A 15834-nucleotide genomic window follows, 5' to 3' on the forward strand; every position below is an offset into this window, starting at 1 on the left:
GTATGGTACTGGCACAAAAACAGAAATATAGATCAATGGAACAGGATAGAAAGCCCAGAGATAAACCCACGCACATATGGTCACCTTATCTTTGATAAAGGAGGCAGGAATACAGAGTGGAGAATAAACAGCCTCTTCAATAAGTGGTGCTGGGAAAACTGGACAGGTACATGTAAAAGTATGAAATTAGAACACTCCCTAACACCATACACAAAAATAAACTCAAAATGGATTAAAAACCTAAATGTAAGGCCAGACACTATCAAACTCTTAGAGGAAAACATAGGCAGAACACTCTATGACACAAATCACAGCAAGATCCTTTTTGACTCAACTCCTAGAGAAATGGAAATAAAAACAAAAATAAACAAATGGAATCGAACGAGACTTAAAACCTTTTGCACAGCAAAGGAAACCACAAACATGACCAAAAGACAACCCTCAGAATGGGAGAAAATATTTGCAAATGAAGCAACTGACAAAGGATTAATCTCCAAGATTTACAAGCAGCCCATGCAGCTCAATAACAAAAAAACAAACAACCCAATCCAAAAATGGGCAGAAGACCTAAACAGACATTTCTCCAAAGAAGATATACAGATTGCCAACAAACACATGAAAGAATGCTCAACATCATTAATCATTAGAGAAATGCAAATCAAAACTACAATGAGATATCATCTCACACCAGTCAGAATGGCCATCATCAAAAAATCTAGAAACAATAAATGCTAGAGAGGGTGTGGAGAAAAGGGAACCCTCTTGCACTGTTGGTGGGAATGTAAATTGATACAGCCACTATGGAGAACAGTATGGAGGTTCCTTAAAAAACTAAAAATAGAACTACCATATGATCCAGCAATCCCACTACTGGGCATATATCCTGAGAAAACCATAATTCAAAAAGAGTCATGTACCAAAATGTTCATTGCAGCTCTATTTACAATAGCCAGGACATGGAAGCAACCTATGTGTCCATCATCGGATGAATGGATAAAGAAGATGTGGCACATATATACAATGGAATATTACTCAGCCATAAAAAGAAACGAAATTGAGATATTTGTAGTGAGGTGGATGGACCTAGAGTCTGTCATACAGAGTGAAGTAAGTCAGAAAGAAAACCAAATACCGTATGCTAACACATATATATGGAATCTAAGAAAAAAAAAAGGTCGTGAAGGGGTAAGACGGGAATAAAGACACAGACCTACTAGAGAATAAGTGGTGCTGGGAAAACTGTACAGCTACATGTAAAAGAATGAAATTAGAACATTCCCTAACACCATACACAAAAATAAACTCAAAATGTATTGGAGACCTAAATGTAAGGCTGGACACTATAAAACTCTCAGAGGAAAACATAGGAAGAACATCCTTTGACATAAATTGAAGCAAGATCTTTTTTGATCCACCTCCTAGAGTAATGAAAATAAACACAAAAATAAACAAATGGGATCTAATTAAACTTAAAAGCTTTTGCACAGAAACGGAAACCATAAACAAAGCAAAAAGACAACCCTCAGAATGGGAGAAAATATTTGCAAGTCAAGCAACCAACAAGGGATTAATCTCCAAAATACACAACCAGCTCATGCAGCTCAATATCAAAAAAACAGACAACCCAATACAAAAATGGGCAGAAGATCTAAATAGACGTTTCTCCAAAGAAGACATACAGATGGCCAAAAAGCACATGAAAAGATGCTCAACATAACTAATTATTAGAGAAATGGAAGCAACCTAAATGTACATCGGCAGAGGAATGGATAAAGATGTGGTACATATATACAATGGAATACTACTCAGCCATAAAAAAGAATGAAATAATGCCATTTGCAGCAACATGGTGTGACCTAGAGATTATCATACTAAGTGAAGTAAGTCAGACAGAGAAAGACAAATATATGATGTCACTCATATGTGGAATCTAATTTTTTAAAATGATACAAATGAACTTATTTACAAAATAGAAACAGGCTTACAGATATTGAAAACAAACTTATGGTTGCCAAAGGGGAAATGTGGCAGGGAGGGATAAATCAGGAGCTTGGGATTAACAGACAACACTACAATATATAAGATAGATAACCAACAGAGACCTACTATATAGCACAGGGAACTCTATTCAATATTCTGGGACAACCTATATTCTGGGATAACCTATATGTGAAAAGAATCTAAAAAAGAATGAATATATGTATATGTATAATTGAATCACTTTGCTGTACACCTGAAACTAACACAACATTGTAAATCAACTACACTCCAATAAAACTTAAAAAAAATAATTTAAAAATTAAATGACTGACTTAAAAAAATCATAAAGATTGAAAGTATAGTGGTGATTTTCAGGGTCTGCGGGGAGAGGGGAACAGGGAGTTATTGTGCAAAGCATATGGAATTTCAGTTTGGGATGATGAAAAGAGTTATGGAGATAGATGATAGTGATGGTTGCACAACATTATCAATGTATTTAATACCACTAAATTGTACACTTAAACATAGTTAAGATGGAAATTTGTATGTTGTGTGTATTTTACCACAATAAAAAATTGGGGTAAAATAATTCCAGCTTCATGTGGGAGCTTCAGTTTCAGTTCAGATTCACCATGTGGGGAATCTAGGATTCACCTCCAAATTCCATGTTGGTTTTAGCATTTGCTTGCTCACTGCCCTGCCCACTGATTCTGTTTCAGCTTACTTTTTCCACATGCTTTCCAAGAGGCTAGCAGTTCATTAAAAGGGTAGGATTCACGAACATCTAGTTGATTTGCAGAGGGAAGGCCCTTCGGAATACATGGGCCCCCATCCCTCTGGAGAAAGAGCCCTTTTCTTTTCTTTTTTTGAACCTACTTCTTGTCAGAAACTTTCAAGTGGGCCCTTGAAACATGCCTGTCTCCTTTTAAACATTTAAAAACAGTTTTACACACTTTCTTTAGGATGAAAGAATGAGAGGGATTGAATGGAACATTATTTCTCACAGAACTGGGGCTAGTCAAAGGGAATCCTTGTCCTCAAACAGTGATATTTGCAGGAAGAATGATGGGGTGGATATAAGTGGTGTGGCTTCTGAGTCCTTGTTAGGTCCGCATGTCCTAATCAACTTCTGTTTTCTCCCCTTTTCTGTGTCTAGCACAATTATTTGAAAACCATGATGGGCCTCCAGCAGACACATAGAAAATAGGGACTCACTGACAGTGCGTTGAAGGACGAAACCCCCAGCTACTCCTGCCTATTCTAGAGGCACTGCCAAAGCACCTGCCCAGACTCCAATCCCTCTGCTCCAAGGCTGGGCGCAGCCCAGAGAACACACAATGGCCTACCTGCCAGGAGGAACAGCCTTCAAAGGACACCTTCGAATATCTTCACAGAACACTTTTGGTTTCGATTCACTGTCTTATATGCAGGGACAGGATAAAATAACTTTCTAGTTCGGCTTTCAGTGCTCATCCAAGAACTTTATTTTATTTCCTATCTGGGAGGATGTCTTCCCTATGTACAGGTGGGGTCCTAACTGAGTCTCCAGTAAGAAAGTGAAGAAGTAGCTCAGCCAGTCTCCCTCTGGCAGGCCTTTGTCAGCCTCTTTCCTTTCCTGGTCAGCCTCTTTCCTTTCCTGGATGGCCATCCTGGGGATGAGCTGGGTCCGAGGAGCCCTGGTTCTCATGGGTGAGACTGTAGGTTCTCGCAGGGAATCCTCTCTGTGTTCCTGAGCCAGTGAAGGCAGGAGGTGCTTCTTCCTCAGCAACCAGGAGAGGAGGCGGTGTAGGTGGAAATGACTGAAAGGCAGATTTTTACCTCAAAATAAGAAGAGGCTTAAAATGAGATCATTCCTACCATGAAGTTAGCAGTGAGAACCCCATGGTGGGAGGCTGTCTGGCAAGGAGATTGCAGAACCTGCACTAGCTGGAAGGTTGAACTAAATGGCATCTTTCCAATCAAAGACCCTATGGTTCTGTTCTTCAGCCCATCAATGAGCAGCCAGATGGGGGTTTTGTTGAAGAGAGAAAGCTGAAGGCTTTCCTTAAGGTCTCTGCCCTCTCTCCTATCCACCCCCTTTCTCCTTCACTGCCTGGCAGATACACAACGGTCCTGAAACAGCTTTCAGAGACTCCTTCTATGCCAAGGCTTCCCGGAGCAGCTTTGAAGTCCCCTGACTTCATTCCCTTGGATGACACGTGGGGGGCTGTCACTGATCAGCACTTATGGTGTACACACAGCCTTGTTGGTCAGTCCTCATGTTTCCTTTAAATGTGGCCAAACAGGCAGATATGGCCAGGCTCTGCTCATCATCCCAGCTGATGAGTTGGAGGCCCTAGAGAGTTCAGATTCTTTCCCTTCTTGGCTGCCCTTGCCCTTACCAGCACTTGTTTGGGGTTCCCGCGTCTTTGGAGCAGCTCAGGAAATAGAACATAGTAAACAGGAGTACATCATCCTGCTGGAGCCACAGGAAGCAGCCATTTGTGGTATAACCAGTCCCCCTTCCCTTCATTCCCTGTCACTGGCTAGAATGGCATGTGGCATGCTGGTCATCCCTGCACAGAATTCCTGGACAGCCAGTCCTGGGGCCTGCAGGCCAGGGCAGGCTGGGCCTCTGTCATGGCAGTTGGTCCCATGTGTCTCTAGCTCATTCGTCACCACATACGCCTCAGTCAGTTCTGGCACAAACTGAAACAAGTAATCGTCAGCGTGGGCAGAGCCACAGGAATAAGCCAAACGGTGCTCTGTAGATCACCCTCCATGCAAACTCCTCACAGGAGCAGATGCTTCCAACATGACAGGGAGCTAGGGGGCATGATATCCACTCAAATATGCCTGTTGTTCTAGAAAATAGTTCCTGCTGAGCTAATCTGACCATCACAATCACCCCTAAAGGGACTTCCAATTCCATCAATGTGACAGATAAGGTAACCTGAAAACACTCTGGCTACAAAAAGAGATACTGTCTAAAGTATAACATTCTTTTAAATGCAAAGCTAAATTTGCAGGAAAGAAAGGAAACTGCCAGGAGCTGGAGAGTTGAAAACCAGAGTGGTCAGTGTGTGAACCGGCTATGGCTGGTAGAAGGTGTGTGAGTGGACGGTTGCTTTTGAGTGTTAATGCCCACATAAGTGTGAGAAATAAGACTATGGCCCATGCCTCATAGGAAGATGGAAATGGGACCCCTTGCATAAAGGTAGCACGTGATGAAGAGGCGAGCTAAAAAAATTTCCCCACTGACATGGAGAAATAACAAGGAAACTATCCCCAGGGATGAGGGAGAACAGGTCCTGTGAGAATTTGCAACCATGCACAGGTTTGGGATTCAAATTTACACTGTGTGGTCCAGGAACCACCAGCCTGAAGAATTAGCATAAAAATTAGCCCAAGGCTTCAATAAAACTGGAGATCTAAATGTTTGTTTTTAGACAGAAAAAAAATTTTTTCCCAAGGTTGAAACACCTAGTAGAATGAAATTTTAAAATCTAGTGTTCAGGCCCTTTTTCCAGCTACACAGCATTCCCACAAAGCCCTAGTAAACATGAGCTCCAAAGATTAAACACACACACAGACACACACATGCACATGCATGCACATGTGCACATGTGGCATACATGGAAACAATGTATCATGATGGAGGCACAGTGTAAAGAGAATCAGTTTCAGAGTCATTAGAACTTCAGATAACAAATTACTGGATAAAGATTATACAATATATATGTTATGTTTTAAATAAAGACAAAGTATGTGTCAAACATATGATAAAGGCTATTAAAATAGAGTGCATATTTTTTTAAAAAGCATTTCTAGGAATGAAGAAAATGTAGTTATAAAAGTTAAAATGACAGACTAGAAACAGTGAAAGAGAGAATTAATGACCTGGATGTTGGATCTGAAGAAACTGCTGGGACTTGTAGCGTAGAGGGAGGAAGAGAAAGAAAATTGAAAGCACGATGAGTCATGGTGGAGAGAATGAGAAGATTTAGGAAGCATCTAATCACAGATCCAGAGGAGATAATAGGGAGATCACTCTCTTGGTGATCTCATCCAGCCTTGTGGCTTTAAACATCATCCATGTGCCAACTCTCAATTTTATATGTCTAGCTTAGGCTGCTCTCCTGATCTCCAAAACTGTACAGGCATACCTTGGAGATACTGTGGGTTTGATTCCAGACCACTGCAATAAAGTGAATATCTCAATAAAGCGAGTCATATGAATTTTTTAGTTTCACAGTGCATATAAAAGTTATGTTTACACTGTAGTCTGATAAGTGTATAATAGCATTATGTCTATCAAATGTACATACCTTAATTAAAAAATATTTTATTACTAAAAAATGCAAACCATCATCTGAGCCTTCAGTGAGTTATAATCTTTCACAACAGTAACATCAAAGATCACTGATCACAGATCACCATAACAAGTATAATAATAACAAAAAAATTTTAAATATTGTGAGAATTACCAAAATGTGACACAGAGACGCAAGTTGAGCAAATGCTGTTAGAAAAATTACACCAATAGATTTGCTCAATGCAGCGTTGCCATAAATCTTTAATTTGTAAAAAGCTCAGTATCTGCAAAGTGCAAAAAGCAAAATGTAATAAAACAAGGTATACCTGTATAGCTAACTGCTAACTTGGCATCTCCACTTGAGTGTCTATTAAGATACTTACAAATCAGCATGTTTAAAACTAAATGCTCGGACTTCCCTGGTGGCACAGTGGTTAAGAATCCGCCTGCCAATGCAGGGGACGCGGGTTCGAGCCCTGGTCCAGGAAGATTCCACATGCTGTGGAGCAACTAAGCCCACGAGCCACAACTACTGAGCCTGCGCTCTAGAGCCCACAAGCCACAACTACTGAGCCCATGTGCCACAACTACTGAAGCCCACGCACCTAGAGCCCATCTGCAACAAGAGAAGCCACCGCAATGAGAAGCCCGCACACCGCAACGAAGAGTAGCCCCCGTTCGCTCCAGCTGGAGAAAAGCCCACATGCAGCTACGACCCAACACAGCCAAAATTAATAAATAAATTTATTTATTTAAAAAAAAACAAAAAAACCCCTAAATGCTCAAATGCCACCCCAAAACGTGCTCCACCCACAGCCTTCTTTATCTCAGCCCTATTGCTCAGGCTAAAATCCTTAGTTTTGTATTTCACTCCTCTTACACCCCACATTGAATCTGTCAAGAAATTCAGTGGACTTTAACCTTTGAACTATATTAAAAATCTGATCATTTATCAGCTTGCAGGATCTCTGCAGTGAAAGCACATAGTCTTTAGCCACTGCACTGCCAGGGAATTCCAGGGAGTCTCACTCTGAACTTGACTGTTGATCAGTGGTTGCACTTTTCTGAGACAATACGATATAGGGGTAGAACATGGGCGTAAACATCTTACTGGTGTGGGACCTTGGAACAAGTTGTCCAATTTCCCTGCCTTCCTTTCCTCATGTGTAAAACAACAATTAATTATCCTGGGGCTCTGTGAAATGAAATTAATGTATGTCTAGTGCACAGTAGGACCTCAACCAACTGAAACTGCCATGACAGTAACAATAACTATAATAATAATAAAGATATGAATGTGTTCAGCATTACATCTGATAGATGGTGAACAAACACACAAGCACACACACGCGTGCACGCGCGTGCACACACACACACACACACCCCAACCAATGTTAGGCTCCCTTTCCACTCCCCAAAATAGATTTTGGATTTGAAAAGGCAGCATTCTGACTGGCATTATCTTTCTCCAATTAATCCTGACTGATGGCTTTTTAAGACCAACCCAAAAGCTTACAGTAAAAGTAGCTGCTAAAAATATAGTGCCATCCTGAGCAGTGTTACTGGAGGTCAAGTGTCTGGGGTTAGGGAAGCAGCAGCCCCACTGCTCAACACATCTGCCAGGCTGCACTTGGGACTTCATGTCAGGGACTGGAGGCAGTGTTATAAGTGAACAGACTCCCCTGGGGAGGGTGACCAGCATCATGAGTGGCTCTGAAAATTCTGTCAAGCAAGGAATAATCATGGAAACCAGGGATATTCAATCTGAGAAGAGAAATCCAAATAGGACATATTCATATTCATATTCTGTCATTTCAGGAGACAAAAACGGAATGAGAATTTTCCAACCCAGAAATGGATTTTCTTAGTACAAACTGGGCTTCCAGTCCCTGGAGGATACAAGCAGTGTCTAGGCAGACCCAATCAAAGCCCTCAAACCAGGAAGAAAGATCTTGAAGGCCTTGAGTTTTCTTCTAAATCTAGATTCTGTGATTCTATAAAAGCAGTTGTGGAAAAGTTACTTAACATATCAGTTGAAAATTATATCATATACAGAGATATTCACACATATATATGAATAAAAAAAGACTAAAATGTCAAAAGTGGTTATTTCTGGATGAAACTGGAAATGATTTTTCCCCTTAAATTTTAAAATATTTTTAAATTTTTCTGTTAAATATAATTTGCTTTTCTTAACAAAAATAACATTTAATTTAGAAAGATATTTTTATATGAGCAGATGAAAGACATTTTTACCAGCTCAGCTTTCCAACAATAAAGGGAGAGGCACCCTATTTGCAGAAATGTATCAGCAACGGCTGGAAGAAAAAAGAGGGAGTATTGCATGCAGGGAAGGGGCTTACCTCAAAGGCCAGCTATGATTGTGTGATTTGATAACTAAATGGCTTTTAAGAAACAAGTGGGATTTTCCTATTATACACCCCTTGAAGGAGAATCTGCTCTGTCCAGAAAAGCTGTAAAAAGCATTAGGATGCTAGAGTTGAGTGTGTGTGGAGTAGACAAGTATTGTTCTTTTATTATTATTATTATTTATTTATTTTGCCTGCACCGGGTCTTAGTTGAGGCACGCGGGATCTTCGTTGCAGCATGAGGGATCTTTTAGTTGCAGCATGTGGACTTCTTAGTTGCGGCATGCATGCAGGATCTAGTTCCATGACCAGGGATTGAACCCAGGCCCTCTGCATTGGGAGCATGGAGTCTTACCCACTGGACCACCAGGGTAGTCCCAAGTGGACAAGAATTGTTCTTAAATTTGGGAATGATGGCAAGGGCGGAGATGGCAAGGGTGGAAGAAACTCTCTTTGCTATAGGGCTGTGCCTGGCCTTCTCCTGCAGAAGGTGAGAGGGTCTGAAGGAGGAACTGGAAGGCTCCCAAAGACGCTGAGAGCATAGAGAATGTGGTCACATATGTGGCCAGGTACATGAAAATGGAACACAGGGTCTGAGAACCCCATGCCAAGTCCACATGCTACCACTCAGAGTCTGTGACCTTAGGTGCCACTTCTCTGAGGCTCAATCTCTGCCTTTGTAAAATGGAGGCAGCAGCTGTTACTGCCTGCCCTACTACGTGGATGCTAAAAGGACCAGGCAAGTTAATGTCTATGAAGACTTTGCAATTCATAAATGCCCATTATTTATTCCTGTTCACGATTATAACTTTTTTGAAAAATTCTCCTTTAACAACAGATAAATGGACATTCTTCTTCAGTGTTGCAGAATCAACTGGCTCATGTTTTCTGGAGGACAATTAGGTAGTCCATCTCCAGAGCCTTAAAAATGTATATTGGTACATACTTTTTACATTAGTACAAACTTCTTGGATAAAAATTTGGTGATACCTTTAACAATTTTAATTGTGTATAACAGAGGTATACCATAAACACATTTTGTTCAAATACAAATTTTAATTAGAATTATTTAAAAATTATTTCAAAATTATTATTATATAGTAATTATTATTTATTTTTATAAATAATTATAATTATTTTATTTTAGTAGCCAAATTTTTTAAGTTTTACATTTTAATACTTATGGGCACCATAATTTCCAAGTAACATGGGCTGCTCGATTGTTACATGTACTTCTGTGATACTAAACAGTCATTCGTTTTCAGTATAGTCAGCAAAGGTGAGTGGAGGAGCCAGATTTATTTCCGTAGGTTCTGCAGTAAAGTGTTCAACTGACAGTGATGTTGTCATCAAGTTATTAAAGCGTCCTTCCTCTCTAATAGTGAGCTGACTGGGTAAAGATTTATCTCCTTCTTCTTCAATTCCTGGACTTGAGGCTAAGTTGATGATACAATTTCACTGAAGCAAACACACATACTGAAGAGTTTTGCTTTACTTGAAGAAAACACCTACTAAGTAGTAGATGTAACATTGCTACTTTCACTTACATATTTTTATTTCTAATAAATAGATTCCTTTGACTTTGGACCTAGAACTGTTGCTGTGGAGCAAGGTGACTTGCGTTTAAGGAAATAAAACTGTTTATGAATATCCATGTGATACTCAGCTTCCACTGCATACACACCAACTTCAGTATCTTCCCTGGAGTGAGAATATAGGAGAATCTTTAGAGTAGGGTTCATGGAAAGTATACTAGCACTCTCAAGGTTACTTCTATCAGGAAAAGACTCTCCAAAAGACCCCCTGAAAACCTGTTCAAGTTAAGTTAAATTTAATAAACTTACAGCATTAAAGAGAATGCCAAATTGACAAAGTCATAAACATTTCTCAGAAGGGGAAAGTCAGGCAAGGATGTTTACAGGGCTTTAGGGCCCAAACTGGGTAGTTTAAAGGAGGGTCTTGCAAAGCAGGAAACTGATCGAGATTAGGCAGAATTTATAACAATAATTTTGGATTGGCAGGCACAGTGAGGCAGCAGTCTTTAAGCAAGTGTCGATGAGTAAAATGCTAGTTTTGATAAGTAAGCTCTTTTTGTTAGTTCATAGTCTTCTAGGAGCAAGTATTTGTTGGAACAAATAGCTAAGCTATTTTTGCTTGTTCTCAGTGTGTAGTGACAGGAAAGTATGCCTGGACCCAGTACTTTTTTTAATCCAGAGAGAGGAAATTAAATTGGTTTCAGTTCTCTTTATCAGGTTCCTGCAAACTATTTTTATTGTAAGCAAAAACTGGTTGTTAGTAAGTCCTACTGTGTTGGTATTATTATTGAAAAATAGTGATAAGTCTTCTTGTTATAGTTGTACTTCAACACCTAATGGCTGCCATTTCAACTTGTATATGTATGAGAAGACAGTTCCCAAATCTCTGACAGGTCAGGTAATGTCTTTGCCTGAAGAAAAATGATGAAAGCAGCCCATTCTCTGTCTTTGACCAACACATCCTGCTGCACTAAAGGGACTGTCTGAAGAAACATCTGAAAGGTATAGACAAAACACTGTATGCCTCTGATTCCAAAACCACTCACAAGCTTTACCATGTGTGTTCCATTGTCAAGGACACTCATGAAACATTTTCTTCATTGATTTTCCATCCTATAAATACTTACTTAACCAGATTAGCTCTGTTAGACCAGAAATCTCTTGATCACGGTATTAGTTTTCTATTGCTGCTGTAACAAATTACCACGAATTTAGTAGCTTGAAACAATACAAATTTATTATTTTATAGTTTGAAGTCTGATGTTGGGCTAAAATCAAGGTGACAATAGGGAAGAATCCATTTCCTTGCCTTTTCCAGTTTCTAGAAGTTGCCTACATTCCTTGGCTCATGGCCCCTTTCCTCCATCTACAAAGCCATCTCTCTGACTGTTCTTCCATAGTCTGGTCTCCCTCTGACCCTTCTTTTCAGCTTCCTTCTTTCACTTTTAAGGACCTTCGTGATTATCTTGTACCCATCTGGATAATCCAGGATAATCTATTTTAAAATCAGTTGATTAGTAAACTTGATTCTGTCTGCACCTTTGATCCCCCTTGGCCATGTAACCTAACATATTCACTGTTTCAGGTATTAGAAATGGACATCTTTGGACTTCCCTGGTGGCACAGTGGCTAAGAATCTGCCTGCCAATGCAGAGGACAGGGGTTCGAGCCCTGGTCCGGGAAGATCCCACATGCCGCGGAGCAACTAAGTTCGTGTGCCACAACTAATGAGCCTGTGCTATAGAGCCCACGAGCCACAACTACTGAAGCCCGAGCACCTAGAGCCCATGCTCTGCAACAAGAGAAGCCACCGCAATGAGAAGTCCTCGCACCGCAATGAAGAGTAGCCCCCGCTCGCCACAACTAGAGAAAGCCAGTGCACAGCAATGAAGACCCAATGCAGCCAAAAATAAATAAGTAAATAAATATATAAATAAAATAAATTTTTAAAAAAAGAAAGAAATGGACATCTTTGGGGGAGGGACATTATTCTACCTACCACAGTCAATAACCGAAGCAGGAGCTTGGTTGACTAGATGGACTTGTTGATGTCCAGGGCTACCATGTGATCACTGATGACGAGGTCAGGAAAGATAGGCATTTTGCTATTTGGCTAAAACCAAACACAAATATCAAATTTTGGTAGAATACCAAGGCTGAGACTGAACTTCAGTATGTTCCTAACACATTTTGACCCAGAAATCCACTTCTAGAAATTTATCCTAAAGAATTACTCACACAATGTGCAAAGTTATACAAACAAGAATATTTATTGCCACACAATTTATGAGAAAAACTGTAAGCAACTTAAATGTCTGTCCACTGGGGAATGGCTTACAAAATATACCTTTATTCTGGAATACTCTGCAACTTAAAATGAGGTAAACTTATAGACTAGGAGGATGTTCATGATCTACTCTAGTTCTTATAAAAGAGCAAGCTGTGGAACAATATGCATAGTATGATACCATTTTACCTTTTATAAATGTGTGTCTGTGTGTGTGCACACATATGTGTGTGGACTTGCAGAGAAAAAAGGCTGAAAGTGTATACACCTATTAGCAATATAAACTTCTGTATTGTTTGAATTTTTACAGTGAGCATGCATCACTTTAGTTTATCCCTTGACCCAGAAATTCTAATTCTAGGAAATTTACTAATGAAAACATGGTGGTGATGAACAGAGATTTCTCTGCAAGGATCTACACCACTGTTTATATAAGAGTGAACAATTGTTAGCACCCAAAATGAATGGGGAATTGATTAAATGAGTTGTACATTTATACTATGGAAGCGTATACAGCCATTAAAAATAAAGATAATTTACAAAACAGAAATAGACTCACAAACATAGAAAACAAACTTATGGTTACCAAAGGGGAAAGGCAGGGGAGGGATAAATTTGGAGTTTGGGATTAAAATATACACACCAGGAGGCTTCCGCAGCGGTTGAGAGTCCGCCTGCCGATGCAGGGGACACGGGTTCGTGCCCCAGTCTGGAAAGATCTCACATGCCGCGGAGCGGCTGGGCCCGTGAGCCATGGCCGCTGAGCCTACGTCCAGAGCCTGTGCTCCGCAACGGGAGGGACCACAACAGTGAGAGGCCCGCGTACCGCAAAAAAAAAAAAAAAAAAGAGTATAAAATATACGCACCACTACATGTAAAATAGATAAAAAACAAGGACTGTTTGGCACAGGGAACTATACTCAATATGTTGTAATAAACTATAATGAAAAAGAATCTAAAAAAGAATATATATATACATATATATGTGAATCACTTTGCTGTACACGTGAAACTAATACAACATTGTAAATCAATTATATTTCAAGAAAAATTAAAATAAATAAATAAGATCACATACACACACACAGTGAAGACTGACAAATATACTACTAAATAAAAATATTATAAAACATTATGTATAACGTGTACCATTTCATTCAAATGTACACACAAATAAAAATATTATTATGCAAATATCATCAGCAGCTATCTATGTAGGGTGGAATGATGGGTGATTTTTACTTTCTTTCGATTTTTTGGAAGACAGGAAGAAGTCAGAGATGGGGCTCTAGTTCCACACTTCTCTCAGGATTGAACTTCCAAGGACAGTATGTGTATTAAGGACCCACAGTTTTGGGGTGGGATGAGAAATCCCAGAGTAGACAGCTTGTTCTGGATTTCCTGGAGCAGTCATTTAGAGAGCCCATGCAGCACTCAGTAATCACAGATGGCCCACCAACATGCCCCCGTCTACTTGGTGCCACTGCCAACATGGTGCTACAGCCAACATGGCACTGCTGCCAATGTGGCACTCTATCCAACATGGACTTCCTCTAACATGCTGCCACCACCAACACAGTGCTGCATCCAAAGGGCCCTACCACACAGTGGTACTCTATTCAACATGGTGCTACATTCAACATGACATCAGAACCAACAAGGCAACTGAGCTGTAGAGTAACTGTGGCTGAGGAAGACTCCCAGGCAGTGGAGCTTGAGGTAAGCTTCACTGGCCAGCACATCCCAGTGAGCTGACAGAGCAGAGGCAAAATCCAAGTGGGATAAATAGGTTAATGAGCAAGGACCAACCACTCCCCCTATTCAAGCTTCCTTACCCAGGATCCCAGGAAGGAGGGAAAGAGGAAAGAGGAGAAACTTGAGAGGGGGGCAAATGCTGAAACACAGAGGCAGAGGTTTACACATATTTGATATGTGGTTGTTGAGTTTATACACACTACATTTCCCTTTGCCTTGGCTAGTTTTCTTGCTTTGAGAGGGGATGTCAAAATATTCAAGCTTATCAATAGCAACAGGTCCTTGGACCTTCATTCTGCAGATTTGTTCATTACCCCATAAGCCTATTACTTTGGCCTTTCTTGAATTTACCCCCTGGAGAGATGTTTTAGGGTCTCTTTGGCAGCCTTTTGCCAAATAGGTTTTTCTATAACCAACTCTCCTTTTTATAACTTAAGCTCATTGCCCTTTGAAAGTCCTTTTACTTACTAATTAATTTGCAAGGAACACTTTTGTTTACTCATTAACAGTGATCACTGCTCTCAACATTCACTGCATATTTTTATTGTACAACACATATTTTGACCACATTAAGAAAATGATTTAAGGGCAAAAATTCCTCATATATCTTCCACTTAATATGTTAAATTTCTCCAATTCAGCTCTGAACCAACATAACCTGACTCACTGATATCAGTGTTCTAGTTTCTGCATTTAAGATGCTTTGTAAGCTTGGAATTAACATACACACTCTACTATATATAAAATAGATAACCAATAAGGACTTACTGTATAGCATGGGGAACTATACTCAATATTCTGTAATAACTTATATGGGAAAAAAATATGAAAAAGAATGAATATATGTATATGTATAACTAAATCACTATGTGGTACACCTAAAACTAATACAACATTGTAAATCTATTATGCTCCAATAAAATTTTTTAAAATGCTATTGTACACAACCACATCATTTGCCTTCAACATTGCCATTTCTGTTGACTGCATGGTATTTCATTATGTTGATAAATTAGCTTCTCTTGAGCCATTTCCCAAGTGTAACAGTTTAGGTAGATTGCTCCTTTAAAAAGTGTTCTGGGGTGATCTCAATATAGGAACTTAAACAAAGTCACAAAATGATTACAGATCTTCAAACAAAAAAGTTCGGAAGAGAAAATCAAATTTTGGCTAACTATTAAAAGAATTAAAAGATATCTCTTGTCAATTTTAATGTCAAGAAAACATGAAAACCAGTGTGTGTGAGCACTAAGCATAAATAATAAAAAGTAACAGTATATTCATGAAAACCTATGAATAAGTTAAGAAAAGGTATTATTATTATTATTAATTACTCATTAAAAGGTCATAGTCCTTCCCTTTTCTGGCCGAGGGATTTACCTCCAAGTCCTTCTGAATCTGGTAGAGTGAAGAGGCAATATCACTTCACCAGCTCCACTATGACCAAGATGTGTGTGTGGTCTTCAAACCAGGATCTGATTCCACTGGGGCATGAGAAGGCCTTCTTAGGGCTTTGATACATGTTTCCAGTTCTTCATTGCCCATAAATTTTCTAACATTGGTTGGCCCAAGTCTAGGCCTGGATCACCAATAGCCCTCTGTCCCTTTATAAGA

The 15834-nt window shown here is 39.7% G+C and overlaps 2 protein-coding genes across 5 annotated transcripts in view; one reads left to right on the top strand and one right to left on the bottom strand.

Moving 5' to 3' along the window:
- The window catches only part of KIF9 (kinesin family member 9), a 49067-nt gene extending 42931 nt beyond the window's left edge, over positions 1-6136 (top strand). For all 4 annotated transcript variants that reach the window (XM_060308772.1, XM_060308774.1, XM_060308775.1 and 1 more), the window contains one exon: positions 3137-6136. In XM_060308772.1, the coding sequence (XP_060164755.1) occupies positions 3137-3187 (51 nt within the window). In that variant the 3' untranslated portion in view covers positions 3188-6136. The remainder of the gene's footprint in view (positions 1-3136) is intronic.
- Positions 1-15834, bottom strand: part of KLHL18 (kelch like family member 18) — a 154503-nt gene that overhangs the window by 97455 nt on the left and 41214 nt on the right. The window lies entirely within an intron of this gene.

Source organism: Globicephala melas, chromosome 11 (genome assembly GCF_963455315.2).
Source record: "Globicephala melas chromosome 11, mGloMel1.2, whole genome shotgun sequence".
NCBI classification, from domain to species: domain Eukaryota; kingdom Metazoa; phylum Chordata; class Mammalia; order Artiodactyla; family Delphinidae; genus Globicephala; species Globicephala melas.